The 15,815-nt window shown below is 36.2% G+C and overlaps 1 protein-coding gene across 1 annotated transcript; it reads right to left on the bottom strand.

Annotated features, from left to right (window-relative positions):
- Positions 1 to 476: 476 nt before the first annotated feature.
- On the bottom strand, positions 477 to 1,904 carry LOC113359656 (40S ribosomal protein S3a-like). Its single transcript, XM_026603249.1, has 5 exons — positions 1,784 to 1,904; positions 1,485 to 1,679; positions 1,206 to 1,297; positions 913 to 1,113; positions 477 to 572 (listed from the first exon to the last, which is right to left on the bottom strand). The coding sequence occupies exons 1-5, from the start codon at positions 1,902 to 1,904 to the stop codon at positions 477 to 479; spliced, it is 705 nt and encodes a 234-aa protein (XP_026459034.1).
- Positions 1,905 to 15,815: the final 13,911 nt, after the last annotated feature.

The following is a 15,815-nucleotide window of genomic DNA, read 5'->3' as shown; positions in this document are numbered from 1 at the left end:
CAGGGTTGATTATAGGCAACGGAAGAGATCCACGAACTTCATGATCAATCGCTCCACCTAAAAATTAGAACAAGACAAGCCACACCCATTAAAGGATTGAACCAAATAAACAAATATATTCCACCAGTTTGAACTAGCTTAATAAACAACAAAAATTCAACAATTTACAATGTAATTATTCACCAAATACACTAGATTATTTTCAGTGTTGCTAATCGCCAAATATATTCTCACAATGCATTCACATAGAACTAGAACACAGGTCAGTGACCACTTCCTTCAGCTCTTACAAGTTTATGTCGGCATGTAGGTAATACATTCACTTAGATTTCACAAGTGGTGGATTGTTTCTTACCATTCTCATCGAACCCGGCTCTTAGAAATGTTTTACTGACAAAGCAATCACCATTCATGTACTGTTATTGCTTAAACTTACTTGTCTTAATCAAAATGTTATTGCACAAGTTACCATGAACCTAAGCTCCAACAACTTCAGTCTCAGCCTCTGGTACTGTTTCCTCAGCAGGCCTATCCACCTTCACACCAACATCCTCAGAGTAGTCACCATGAACCTAGAAAATAAAACAATTACCGCATACACATCAGCTTTGCTTTGCAACCTTTCACAAAGAGTTCAAAGTGAGAACTGAAGTTTTAAACTTCAGGTGCATTCCGTAGACTTCTATTTTGCTGGATACTTTCAAATAATTATTCAGAAAGCTCTCTACAAGGTTACGAGGCCGTCTATTCTTTCACAACTTCAAATTTTCTAAACTTCCAGATAATATATATGTGCTAAAAAAAAGTTCATCGTACGGAAACTTAAACAACCACTCCAAAAATACCATAAATCACGTAAAGATTTAAGTTAAAGCGTCTTCTAAGAAAGCATAAAACAATAGTGAGATATACCTTCGTCAACTTTCCAAGATCAAACCTTAGAGCCTTCAAGATCTTGACCTTCCTAATAAACACATTCTGCAATAGATAAATGCTTGATGTATCCTTCTCAATCTCCTTTCCAATCATTTCAGGTATGAATTTTGCCACCAACTCTTTAAGATCACACGAGGAGGCCTGGTTTACCATGGCTTCAACCATCTTGCGACGAATCTGACAAAACAAAGTACAGATGTTACCTATTTACACAAATGAATAACATGAAAAATATAAGAAAACATTGAAATTGAAATATATAACTCCACTTGTCGGATCTGGCTAGAGTGAGCATTACAGGTTCTCTTGACCTGTTTCTCTCGCCTCTTGGTGAATCCAATACAGAACATCCTCAAGGTATCTGCAAAAAATTAAAATAGAAGAAAAGACTCAATTTTCTGAAATGCGTGGGAGGCTCAATTTTAAGGACTCCGAAATGGCTATAAATTTTAAATGGACATTCTATATTGAGTCTACTTACTTATCCATCAGCAAACAAATCCAACATTCTATACTTGAGTCTACTTACTTATCTATCAAATCTGGACCAGTAATTCCATCAGGAAACCCTGGAAAATTCTCGACTTCAGTGGTAGTCATCAACTGTCCACCAGGAACACCCCCAACTTGATACCCTTCAAACACAACATGTTTCAAATTGGCACGATCTGCATAAATCCCAGCAGTATATCCAGCTGGACCAGAACCTATAATCACCAAATTTTCCACACCCCCATATGTATCTGTACAACCAAAACAACAACACTTTAACTTATCTCCAAAAATTCAAATTCAATTCGTATTCAGAGATCAAAACAATTAAATAAAAGCACAGTGTTGAGATTACCAGGAGAGACAGGAGATGCTTCTTCTTGTACAGATGCTGCTGCAGAAACTCTGAGCGGAGGAAGAGTAATAAAGGATCGGTGGTGAGTTAGAAATTGGTTGAGTCCAACATGTTTTCTCATACTGAATAAGATGATGTTAGGAGTGGGATGAAGAGATGAACATCTCAATCAGCAACAAACCCATCTTTTAAATCCTCCATTTTCATCTCTCCATCTTACTTACATCTCTTGCATCTTCGTCTTGATCCATAATCTTGTGCTTTCGTGCTTATCACCGCTCTCATCTCAAACCTATTATAATCACCATGCCTCTGCTAAGCTCAATTTCTTCTCGGATTCAATAGAAAACCCTAAATCTGAACCATTCTCTTTTGTTCATCTCCAACAATTTTTTCCTAACAGAATCGATAACTTCTAGAGATGGAAGAATTGAGTTATGTGATGAATATTTGAAGGAAACTTGAGTTAGGGCCGCCGTTGATTGTTACCGAGAAGAAATTTGGTTTTGTGTAACTTGAATCAGTGATGGGGTTGATTAGAATTTGGTTCAGATCTGGATTTGATGAGATGCTACTATTGATTTTTGCGGATGAGAGAAAGGGGGACTTAAAGAGAGAGATTGAGAGAAGATGATGAATAAGAGGGGTCGAGAGAAGAGCAGCGGTGGTGATGGAGCGCCGCCGTCATCTGCGGAGTAGAGGTGTTCTTCAGCGGTGGTGATTGAGAGAAAAACAGATAGGAATTGGGTTCGAGTGGTTGAAGGAGGGTTATGCTTCGGAAAAAAAAGAAAGAAGAAAATAGTGAATCCGAATGAAAATGGTGGACGGTTGAGATAGTATTTGAGATGCTCATACGGATTAAGAAAAGATCTTTACGGTTGAGATTGTATTTAGGATGCTCATGCGGATTGAGAAGTATGTGTTTCATTTTGTGCTAATACGAGCTCATGTATTCGGTTTGATTATCAACCTTCGATACGAAAAAAATCCAAAAAAAATATGAATAAATGTAGCACATTCTTATCGACATTTTGATATAAAAAAATCCAAAAAATGTATAAGATTAAAGTTGAAAAAATAAGAAATCAATCCGATAATTGGTGTGTTTCTTTGTGCTTTTGTGCTTTCTCTTTGTGCTTCCGGTTTGAATTTCGACTAGTTACATAGGTCATGAAGTAATTTTGACTAGTCATACATGTCATGAAGTAGCTTTAGTTCACATTAATAGCATGATATATCATTGAAATCGATAAAAATGAAGCTCAATGTCGATTCAAACTTCAAATGTGGTATAACGACATACAAACTATGAACCAAGAAGCTCTGAGAGGGTTCTGACTTCAAACTTAGCATGATACATCATCAAAATCGATAAATATGAAGCTCAATGTCGATTCGAACTTCAAACTTCGTATAATGGCCTATAATCTATGAACCACGAAGCTCTGAGAGGGTTCTGACTTCAAAATTAGCATGATACATCATCGAAATTGATGAATATGAAGCTCAGTGTCGATCCAAACTTCAAGTTCGGTATAACGACTTACAAACTATGAACAAGAAGTCTGAAAGTCCACAAAAACGATGAATCCAACCATTTTACTGGTAAGATTCCATGGAAATATTCTACGAATACTTAAACACACACAAAACTTGGTAAGAACGATGAATCCATCCATTTACAGGTAAGATTCCTTCGGAATATTCTACGAAACCTTAAACAAACCCTATTTCTACACATTGGATGCAAACCAGACTCCTAGATCGAAACCTGGCAGCGAGTGGACTACTCTAAGTCAGAAACTTGGTAAGAACGACGAATCCATCGATTTACAGGTAAGATTCCTTCGGAATATTCTACGAAACCTTAAACAAACCTTATTTCTACATATTGTATGCATACAAGGCTCCGAGATCGAAACCTGGCAGCGAGTGGACTACTCTAAGTCAGAAACTTGGTAAGAACGATGAATCCATCGATTTACAGGTAAGATTCCTTCGGAATATTCTACGAAACCTTAAACAAACCTTATTTCTACATATTGTATGCATACAAGGCTCCGAGATCGAAACCTGGCAGCGAGTGGACTACTCTAAGTCAGAAACTTGGTAAGAACGACGAATCCATCCATTTACAGGTAAGATTCCTTGGGAGTATTCTACGAAACCTTAAACAAACCATATTTCTCCATATTGTATGCAAACCAGGCTCCGAGATCGAAATCTGGCCGGGAGTGGACTACTATAAGTCAGAAACTTGGTAAGAACGATGAATCCATCCATTTACAGGTAAGGTTCCTTCGGAATATTCTATGAAACCTTAAACAAACCCTATTTATGCATATTCGATGCAAACCAGGCTCCAAGATCGAAACCTGGTCGCGAGTGGACTACTAAGTCAGAAACTTGGTAAGAACGACGAATCCATCGATTTACAGGTAAGATTCCATCGAAATATTCTACGAAACCTTAAACAAACCCTATTTCTGCATATTGTATGCATACCAGGATCCGAGATCGAAACCTGGCCGTGAGTTGACTACTATAAGTCAGAAACTTGGTAAGAACGACAAATCCATCTATTTACAGGTAGGATTCATTCGTAATATTCTACGAAACCTTAAACAAACCGTATTTCTGCATATTGTATGCAAACCAGACTCCGAGATCGAAACCTGGCAGGGAGTAGACTACTATAAGTCAGAAACTTGGTAAGAACGACGAATTCATCCATTTACAGATAATATTCCTTCGGAATATTCTACGAAACCTTAAACAAACCATATTTCTGCATATTGTATGCATACCAGGCTCCGAGATCGAAACCTGGCCAGGAGTGGACTACTCTAAGTCAGAAACTTGTTACGAACGACCAATTCATTTACAGGTAATATTCTTTCGGAATATTCTACGAAACCTTAAAAAAAACCCTGTTTATGAATATTGGATGCAAACCAGGCTCGGAGATAGAAACCTGGCTGCGAGTTGACTACTCCAAGTCAGAAACTTGGTAAGAACGACGAATCCATCAATTTACAGGTAAGATTCCTTCGGAATATTCTACGAAACCTTAAACAAACCCTATTTCTCCATATTGTATGCAAACCAGGCTCCGAGATCGAAACCTGGCCGTGAGTGGACTACTCTAAGTCGGAAACTTGGTAAGAACGACGAATCCATCCATTTACAAGTAAGATTCCTTCAGAATATTTTGTGGCTTAGTCACCTGAGCATTTTTTTTGACATTATATTTTGTTTCACAACTCTTATAAAGGGTTATCTTAAAATTAGTATATTAAAGAACCACAAACTTGACAGAACTTGTGATAGTGTAGGAATGGTTAGTGGTGTAGACTTTCATGCAGGAGGCTGAGGATCAAATCCCCCCATCCTCATTTCTTCCAACGTTCTATATTTTTACTTTAACAACACTTATAAGTGTTGTTATGCATTTTTATTAAGAAAAAAAAACAACCAAAACTTGTGAACGGTAAGGATGGTTGATGAGCTAGACTTCCATGCAGTAGATTCATGTTCGAATCTCCCTTCTAATCTCATTTTTTCCAACATTCTATATTTTTACTTCAACAACACTTATAAGTGTTGTTATACGTTTTTATTAAAAAAAAAAAAGAAAAAATAAACAAAACTTGTGAACTGTAAGGATGGTTGATGAGCCAGACTTCCATGCAGTAGGTTCATGTTCGAATCTCCCCTCTAACACTATTTTTCATCATCATATTTTGGTGTTCTTCAACAACTCTTGTGAAAATTGTGATAGGCTTAGTCACTACCTTTATGGAACAGAGTTGTTATAGCTAAATGTCGTCACAACGTTTTTGCTTAAGGAGTTGTCGTTTGTTTTCTTAGCGCAACCCCTTGTTTCTAAGGGTTGGCAGTGATGATATACGACAACTCTTCCTTTGAAACCAGTTGTAAAACATATGACTTTCTACGATGTTTAGCGAAGAGTTGTAAATCTCCAGTTGTAGATGTATATTTTTCCCGTAGTGACTCAGTCCGTTGGAACCAGACTTGGGAGCTTGCTAGTTTACCTCCAGGTTGTAAGACCATGGGATGTAAATGAGTCTTTAAGAGGAAACGATAGGTAGATGAAACTGTGGAAAAATATTAAGCTAAGTTGGTAGCTAAAGGCTATAAACTAAAAGAAGGTGTAGATTTCCTTGATTCTAATTCAATTGTGACGGAAATTACTTCCGTTGAGATACTAATTGTTATTGCTGCCATAAAGAACGTAGAGATACATCAAATGGATGTTAAGACAGCTTTTTCTAAAACCGTGAATTAGGTAAAGAAATTTACATAGATCAACCTGAAGACTTTGTAGTGAAAGGTTGTGAATACAAAGTTTGTAATTTGAAAAATCTTTGTATGGTTTTCAAATAAGCACGTAAACAGTGACATGGAAAATTTAATCATGTGATAATGGATAGTGGATTTAAATTAATGAATCTGACAAGTATGTTTACAAGTAACTTGTTAAGGATGTCTGTGTAATTGTATGCTTGTATGTTGATGATATGCTTGATACAAACATAGATGTGATCAATTCCACTAAAAACATGCACTGAATGAGAACATTGACTTGAAAGACTTGGTCCCTTTTGATGTAATCTTAGGGATGAGGATTAGAAGATAATCAAACATTTATAAGTCTTAGTCGTTCTCATTATGTTGAGTTGTGCTTAAGAGATACAATCAGTCTGATTGTAAACCTGCTTGTACTTCGTACGATTATTCTTGTAGTCTCAAGAAAAATAAGGGTAGTGGAGTATCTTAACTTGAATACTCAAAACTTATAGGATGTCTGATGAATTTAATGAACTGTAAGAGTCCAGACATTGCCTATATTATGAGTAAGTTAAGTGGATATAATTGTAGTCCAGAGCAAGAGAATTCAGATGCATTGAGTAGAGTATTATGGTACCTAAAATACTCTTTTGATTTATGAAAGGTATCTTGTTGTCCTTGGGACTTTATGATGCAAACTGGATAGTTGACTCAGAGGAGTCTAAGTCTACGAGTGGATATGGTTTCACTCTAACATGTGGGTTTGTTGTTGGAAGATTTCCAAACAAACATATCGCTCAATTCATTATGGAATCTGAGAGTATTGCGTTAGATAAAGCATGAGAGGGGGCCGAGTGCCTAAGATGATTTTTAGAAGACATTCCTCTTTGGCATAGGCCTGTGCCAGCTATATCTATACATTGTGTTAGCCAAGCTATAATAGTTAAAGCTAAGAAATAACTAATCTCAATCGGCGTTATTTCCATTGATTGGATAAAGTCCAAGGAGAATATCGCGCAATCTTTGACGAAAGGTTTGTACAAAGAGATAGTTAAAAATGCATCGAGGGGGTTGGGGCTTAAGCTCATATATTAAACTTGCCATGAAGGATACTCAACCTTGCTGACTGGAGATCCCATGATCAAGGTTTCGAATGAGACAACTAATTTGTGGTGGGTAAAGGTAAACACTATCAGAGATTTTTCATTCTCTGTCCCTTCCCTATGGTGTAGACGTGATAGTGTGACTGCATGTGGAGGATGAATTTTTAATAAGTCTTAATGAGTTCTATAGTTTCAATTTAAGATTGAAGTGGGGTGTAGCAGTAACACTCTTTATGGAAACTCACCTATCTGAATGAGGAAGTGGGTCGCTTCCTGTGAGAATATGAGCTGATTCTCTGGAGCATTCTGAGAAACAGGATACGTCCAGGGCCAAAACGGACAAAACGGCACGAGCTTGGCAGCAATCTTGGAGATATCACCCGTGGTTGTTATCACGAATTACATCAAATGCTAGCAGTTCAAGACATAGTTCACTGTCTCTAGCAAGTAATTCTGGTAATATCTCACTAAGCAAAGGTTCAAGACCTCATGGACACCTCTGCCTAAAATGGTATTTCCTGCGTTTTTTATGTGATTTTCATTTTGATGGTTTTGGTATTACTGGAACTTAGGACCTAAAGGTCACTAAGGGTTCACTAGTTCATGCTTTTTCACTTTGGTGAAAGATACCTATAGTCTCACCATGTGAGAATTAAAGATGAAAGCTCTCAATACTATTATGATTTATGCAATCCATAGTATGACCCTGGGGTCAACACACTTTTGTGTGAGGGAGAGGACGTAGAAATGACTAGTATGATTTCAACACTTGCACGATCAGTCTGTTTGGATCGTGAGGTTGGGATGTTTATTTACCAAGATCTATCTGTGTTTTCATGTTTTATTGAGTTTTCATTCATGTGGGGGATTGTTGGAAAACGATTAATAAAAAAATAATTTTTTAAAGTTTTAATAAAAAATTATATTTTATTGTTTTATTTTGTGAATGAAACTTTTTAGTCCCACATCGTGGAGTTTCCAATTTTTAGTAGTTTTAAGAAACTATATAAAGCTTTTAGTCCCACATCGGGGAGTTTTTCTTCTTAAGTTGTATTTGTCAATTATATAAAGAAATTCACTACTTTTGTAAAATCTATGGGAAAGGGGTTGCTCTATATTTTAGAGGGACCCCTAAGGGAAAATATTTTATAGCGGTTTTTAAGCATTCGCGATTTTCCTTAACGGTTTTTTCGGAGTTGCCAAGCTCAAGTTGAGCATCTACTACATATGCTAGTAGTAGGTGTATTAGGGTGTTTTATCCTGGAGATATCCGTCCTGTGAGGGCTATAGCATCACTCTTGAGTGTAGCCGGGCGCTAATGTCTTAAGGACAGCGTGTTGAACACGTGACTCACTCTATTTTCCAAAGTTTTGCCTTGTTGCTGTTGCGGAGATACGGGGAGCTTGTTCGTTTCGTCAAAGCAATCACTTCCATTATAAAGGAGCTAAGTATCAATAACTTTTGCTTATTTGATTTTTCTTTGTTTTTGATTATTGCAACCAACAATCTTAAGACATTATCCTTTGTAATAATCGAAAACGATTGATTGGTTTGTGAATCATGGATGTTAATTGTGGAGTGAAAAAACAAAAACGAATTTCTGGTCAGCTGTAGAGTTTCAATTTTATTTTTTAATCTAGAAGGAATTTCGATGAACCCTTTTTACACAACGTAGTAAACATCCTGATAGTTACCCGCGTAAAATTTCAGAATTTTTGGAGTTGTAAAAGTATTTTTTTGATATTTTACAAAACAGAAAAACGTTTCTGAAAAATTCTGACGAGCAGAAAATTGTTGTTAACTAAATTAATTTTTGTGGGGTAACCATGAGTTTTTTGAAACGCTGATTCAAACGAAGTTTGTATATATAGATGTTATCTTCAAAATTCATATTTTACTTTCTGATTTGGAATTGTGATTTGTGAATAAAGGTGTCATCTCCGACGGACATGGCTAATAGCCGCATGTGGTTGGAAACAAATCTTCCAAAGATGGCAAAGGTGAGAACATCGAACGCAACTATAAGCATGGTCTTCATGATAAAGGTATATTTCGTAAACCTGAGTCCAGAATTACTTTAGTTAAGGGTGAGTGTTATGTTTGTAAAATTCCTGGCCACGCGGCAGTAAATTGTAGACAACATAAAAACCTTAATAAGTAGAAAGTTAATGCTAATTTAGTTGAAACAAACTAGAACGAGTTTGGTGGCGTGATGTCGGAAGTTATTTTAATAACCAATGTGAGAGACCAGTAGGTGGACTCTGGAGCCACCAAGAATGTTTGTTGAAACAGAGACCTGTTCACCTCCTATCATAGGATAGGGGATGTCGAGAAACTCTTATTGAGTAACTCATATGCAATAGAGGTTGCATAAAAGGAAAAGGTCGAGCAGAAGCTCATACCTGTAATATTCTCACATTGAATGAAGTTTTCATGTTCCGAGCATATGCGAAAATCTTGTATCTTGTTCTGTTGTAGATGGAAAAATATTTAAGATCTTAATTGAATCTGGAAAACTTGTTGTAACTAGGCAGTGATTTTTTAAGCAAGAGTTATAGGACTTTGGGTTTATATAAGCTTAACGGAAAAACTGATGATGTGAACGTAATTGATTCTTGTGATATCTTTGTGTGATTGATTGTTTTACGTGGTAGACTTGGAACCGTAAACTTATAAGTCAATGCTTAACTGGCTAGCATAGGCTTCGTACCCAAATTTAGTTTGGATTTTGAACACAAAAGTGAAATCTGTGAAGAATCAAAATATGCTATAAAATCTTTTAGCACAAATGTTCAGAGTAATTATAAGCCTTTAAAATTAATTCAGTTAGGCCTAGTTGACATGAGTTCAACCCAAAATCACTGTGGTAAAAGATGGTTATAACTTCCGTAGATGATTGTACGAGGTACTATCTTGTATACTTGCTTAGGATAAGGATGACGCCTTAGAAGCCTTAAGATGTATAAACTTGAAGTTGGAAACCAATTAGAAGCCTTGAACATAACAACTGTATCCTTAAGGAGATGATAATTTCCATGTTGATTAGTTCAGGATTACCTGCGGCCTTGTGGGGGGAGGCAGTCCTCTTAACTAGTATATCCTGAATAAAGTACCCTTTTAAGAATCAGATGAAACTCCATATGGTTTATGGAACGGTAGATGACCTTCTTATGAATGTGTCAAAGTGTGGGGGAGTTTGACTAAGATTGTAATTCCTCTTCCTAAAAGAACTAGATTGAAACCAAAAATGTTGATTGTGTTTTCGTATAGGGTATATTGAGTATACTTCTACAAATAGATTTTTGGTTGTGTGTTCTGATTTTTTCTGACATTGGTGTGAATATTATTACGGAATCTAGGGATGCTGAGTTCTTTGAACATGTTTATTCTAAACCTGTACCTCATTAGAGATGTGTTGTTGATCCCCTAGATTTATTTTCAAATAGTCAGAACTTATTTTAAAGGAAGATGAAGTTGATGTTGAGCCTAAGAGAAGTAAAATAATTAGACTTGAGACTTCTTATGAAACCGACTTCATAACATGCCTAGCTTAGTCCGAGCCACAGACTTGTAAAGAAGCCTTGATATCTACTGAAACCCCATTCTTGTAAGAAGCTTCATTTAGTGAAATGGACTCAGTCCGTTGGAACCAGACTTGGGAGCTTGCTGCGCAATCTTTGACGAAAGGTTTGTACAAAGAGATAGTTAAAAATGCATCGAGGGGGTTGGGGCTTAAGCTCATATATTAAACTTGCCATGAAGGATACTCAACCTTGCTGACTGGAGATCCCATGATCAAGGTTTCGAATGAGACAACTAATTTGTGGTGGGTAAAGGTAAACAGTATCAGAGATTTTCATTTTATGTCCCTTCCCTATGGTGTAGACGTGATAGTGTGACTGCATGTGGAGGATGACTTTTTAATAAGTCTTAATGAGTTCTATAGTTTCAATTTAAGATTGAAGTAGGGTGTAGCAGTAACACTCTTTATGGAAACTCACCTATCTGAATGAGGAAGTGGGTCGCTTCCTGTGAGAATATGAGCTGATTCTCTAGAGCATTCTGAGAAACAGGATACGTCCAGGGCCAAAACGGACAAAACGGCACGAGCTTGGCAGCAATCTTGGAGATATCACCCGTGGTTGTTATCACGAATTACATCAAATGCTAGTAGTTCAAGACATAGTTCACTGTCTCTAGCAAGTAATTCTGGTAATATCTCACTAAGCAAAGGTTCAAGACCTCATGGACACCTCTGCCTAAAATGGTATTTCCTGCGTTTTTTTATGTGATTTTCATTTTGATGCTTTTGGTATTACTGGAACTTAGGACCTAAAGGTCACTAAGGGTTCACTAGTTCATGCTTTTTCACTTTGGTGAAAGATACCTATAGTCTCACCATGTGAGAACTAAAGATGAAAGCTCTCAATACTATTATGATTTATGCAATCCATAGTATGACCCTGGGGTCAACACACTTTTGTGTGAGGGAGAGGACGTAGAAATGACTAGTATGATTTCAACACTTGCACGATCAGTCTGTTTGGATCGTGAGGTTGGGATGTTTATTTACCAAGATCTATCTGTGTTTTCATGTTTTATTGAGTTTTCATTCATGTGGGGGATTGTTGGAAAAAGATTAATAAAAAAAATAATTTTTTAAAGTTTTAATAAAAAATTATAATTTATTGTTTTATTTTGTGAATGAAACTTTTTAGTCCCACATCGTGGAGTTTCCAATTTTTAGTAGTTTTAAGAAACTATATAAACCTTTTAGTCCCACATCGGGGAGTTTTTCTTCTTAAGTTGTATTTGTCAATTATATAAAGAAATTCACTACTTTTGTAAAATCTATGGGAAAGGGGTTGCTCTATATTTTAGAGGGACCCCTAAGGGAAAATATTTTATAGCGGTTTTTAAGCATTCGCGATTTTCCTTAACGGTTTTTTCGGAGTTGCCAAGCTCAAGTTGAGCATCTACTACATATGCTAGTAGTAGGTGTATTAGGGTGTTTTATCCTGGAGATATCCGTCCTGTGAGGGCTATAGCATCACTCTTGAGTGTAGCCGGGCGCTAATGTCTTAAGGACAGCGTGTTGAACACGTGACTCACTCTATTTTCCAAAGTTTTGCCTTGTTGCTGTTGCGGAGATACGGGGAGCTTGTTCGTTTCGTCAAAGCAATCACTTCCATTATAAAGGAGCTAAGTATCAATAACTTTTGCTTATTTGATTTTTCTTTGTTTTTGATTATTGCAACCAACAATCTTAAGACATTATCCTTTGTAATAATCGAAAACGATTGATTGGTTTGTGAATCATGGATGTTAATTGTGGAGTGAAAAAACAAAAACGAATTTCTGGTCAGCTGTAGAGTTTCAATTTTATTTTTTAATCTAGAAGGAATTTCGATGAACCCTTTTTACACAACGTAGTAAACATCCTGATAGTTACCCGCGTAAAATTTCAGAATTTTTGGAGTTGTAAAAGTATTTTTTTGATATTTTACAAAACAGAAAAACGTTTCTGAAAAATTCTGACGAGCAGAAAATTGTTGTTAACTAAATTAATTTTTGTGGGGTAACCATGAGTTTTTTGAAACGCTGATTCAAACGAAGTTTGTATATATAGATGTTATCTTCAAAATTCATATTTTACTTTCTGATTTGGAATTGTGATTTGTGAATAAAGGTGTCATCTCCGACGGACATGGCTAATAGCCGCATGTGGTTGGAAACAAATCTTCCAAAGATGGCAAAGGTGAGAACATCGAACGCAACTATAAGCATGGTCTTCATGATAAAGGTATATTTCGTAAACCTGAGTCCAGAATTACTTTAGTTAAGGGTGAGTGTTATGTTTGTAAAATTCCTGGCCACGCGGCAGTAAATTGTAGACAACATAAAAACCTTAATAAGTAGAAAGTTAATGCTAATTTAGTTGAAACAAACTAGAACGAGTTTGGTGGCGTGATGTCGGAAGTTATTTTAATAACCAATGTGAGAGACCAGTAGGTGGACTCTGGAGCCACCAAGAATGTTTGTTGAAACAGAGACCTGTTCACCTCCTATCATAGGATAGGGGATGTCGAGAAACTCTTATTGAGTAACTCATATGCAATAGAGGTTGCATAAAAGGAAAAGGTCGAGCAGAAGCTCATACCTGTAATATTCTCACATTGAATGAAGTTTTCATGTTCCGAGCATATGCGAAAATCTTGTATCTTGTTCTGTTGTAGATGGAAAAATATTTAAGATCTTAATTGAATCTGGAAAACTTGTTGTAACTAGGCAGTGATTTTTTAAGCAAGAGTTATAGGACTTTGGGTTTATATAAGCTTAACGGAAAAACTGATGATGTGAACGTAATTGATTCTTGTGATATCTTTGTGTGATTGATTGTTTTACGTGGTAGACTTGGAACCGTAAACTTATAAGTCAATGCTTAACTGGCTAGCATAGGCTTCGTACCCAAATTTAGTTTGGATTTTGAACACAAAAGTGAAATCTGTGAAGAATCAAAATATGCTATAAAATCTTTTAGCACAAATGTTCAGAGTAATTATAAGCCTTTAAAATTAATTCAGTTAGGCCTAGTTGACATGAGTTCAACCCAAAATCACTGTGGTAAAAGATGGTTATAACTTCCGTAGATGATTGTACGAGGTACTATCTTGTATACTTGCTTAGGATAAGGATGACGCCTTAGAAGCCTTAAGATGTATAAACTTGAAGTTGGAAACCAATTAGAAGCCTTGAACATAACAACTGTATCCTTAAGGAGATGATAATTTCCATGTTGATTAGTTCAGGATTACCTGCGGCCTTGTGGGGGGAGGCAGTCCTCTTAACTAGTATATCCTGAATAAAGTACCCTTTTAAGAATCAGATGAAACTCCATATGGTTTATGGAACGGTAGATGACCTTCTTATGAATGTGTCAAAGTGTGGGGGAGTTTGACTAAGATTGTAATTCCTCTTCCTAAAAGAACTAGATTGAAACCAAAAATGTTGATTGTGTTTTCGTATAGGGTATATTGAGTATACTTCTACAAATAGATTTTTGGTTGTGTGTTCTGATTTTTTCTGACATTGGTGTGAATATTATTACGGAATCTAGGGATGCTGAGTTCTTTGAACATGTTTATTCTAAACCTGTACCTCATTAGAGATGTGTTGTTGATCCCCTAGATTTATCTTCAAATAGTCAGAACTTATTTTAAAGGAAGATGAAGTTGATGTTGAGCCTAAGAGAAGTAAAATAATTAGACTTGAGACTTCTTATGAAACCGACTTCATAACATGCCTAGCTTAGTCTGAGCCACAGACTTGTAAAGAATCCTTAATATCTACTGAAACCCCATTCTGGTAAGAAGCTTCATTTAGTGAAATGGACTCAGTCCGTTGGAACCAGACTTGGGAGCTTGCTAGTTTACCTCCAGGTTGTAAGACCATGGGATGTAAATGAGTCTTTAAGAAGAAACGATAGGTAGATGAAACTGTGGAAAAATATTAAGTTAAGTTGGTAGCTAAAGGCTATAAACTAAAAGAAGGTGTAGATTTCCTTGATTCTAATTCAATTGTGACGGAAATTACTTCCGTTGAGATACTAATTGTTATTGCTGCCATAAAGAACGTAGAGATACATCAGATGGATGTTAAGACAGCTTGTTTACCTCCAGGTTGTAAGACCATGGGATGTAAATGAGTCTTTAAGAGGAAACGATAGGTAGATGAAACTGTGGAAAAATATTAAGCTAAGTTGGTAGCTAAAGGCTATAAACTAAAAGAAGGTGTAGATTTCCTTGATTCTAATTCAATTGTGACGGAAATTACTTCCGTTGAGATACTAATTGTTATTGCTGCCATAAAGAACGTAGAGATACATCAGATGGATGTTAAGACAGCTTTTTCTAAAACCGTGAATTAGGTAAAGAAATTTACATAGATCAACCTGAAGACTTTGTAGTGAAAGGTTGTGAATACAAAGTTTGTAATTTGAAAAATCTTTGTATGGTTTTCAAATAAGCACGTAAACAGTGACATGGAAAATTTAATCATGTGATAATGGATAGTGGATTTAAATTAATGAATCTGACAAGTATGTCTACAAGTAACTTGTTAAGGATGTATGTGTAATTGTATGCTTGTATGTTGATGATATGCTTGATACAAACATAGATGTGATCAATTCCACTAAAAACATGCACTGAATGAGAACATTGACTTGAAAGACTTGGGCCCTTTTGATGTAATATTAGGGATGAGGATTAGAAGATAATCAAACATTTATAAGTCTTAGTCGTTCTCATTATGTTGAGTTGTGCTTAAGAGATACAATCAGTCTGATTGTAAACCTGCTTGTACTTCGTACGATTATTCTTGTAGTCTCAAGAAAAATAAGGGTAGTGGAGTATCTTAACTTGAATACTCAAAAGTTATAGGATGTCTGATGAATTTAATGAACTGTAAGAGTCCAGACATTGCCTATATTGTGAGTAAGTTAAGTGGATATAATTGTAGTCCAGAGCAAGAGAATTCAGATGCACTGAGTAGAGTATTATGGTACCTAAAATACTCTTTTGATTTATGAAAGGTATCTTGTTGTCCTTGGGACTTTA

This window comes from Papaver somniferum, chromosome 3 (genome assembly GCF_003573695.1).
Source record: "Papaver somniferum cultivar HN1 chromosome 3, ASM357369v1, whole genome shotgun sequence".
In the NCBI taxonomy this organism is placed as follows: Eukaryota; Viridiplantae; Streptophyta; class Magnoliopsida; order Ranunculales; family Papaveraceae; genus Papaver; species Papaver somniferum.
This window is presented reverse-complemented; position numbering and strand designations above follow the sequence as displayed.

What these genes read in the sequence shown, in the direction of transcription:
- LOC113359656 (XM_026603249.1), bottom strand. Translation starts at nt 1,904, where the DNA reads ATGAGAAAACATGTTGGACTCAACCAATTTCTAACTCACCACCGATCC. An exon ending in AGCATCTCCTGTCTCTCCTG is followed by an intron (nt 1,680 to 1,783) that starts GTAATCTCAACA and finishes TTGGTTGTACAG; the next exon opens with ATACATATGGGGGTGTGGAA. An exon ending in ACTCTAGCCAGATCCGACAA is followed by an intron (nt 1,114 to 1,205) that starts GTGGAGTTATAT and finishes TTGTTTTGTCAG; the next exon opens with ATTCGTCGCAAGATGGTTGA.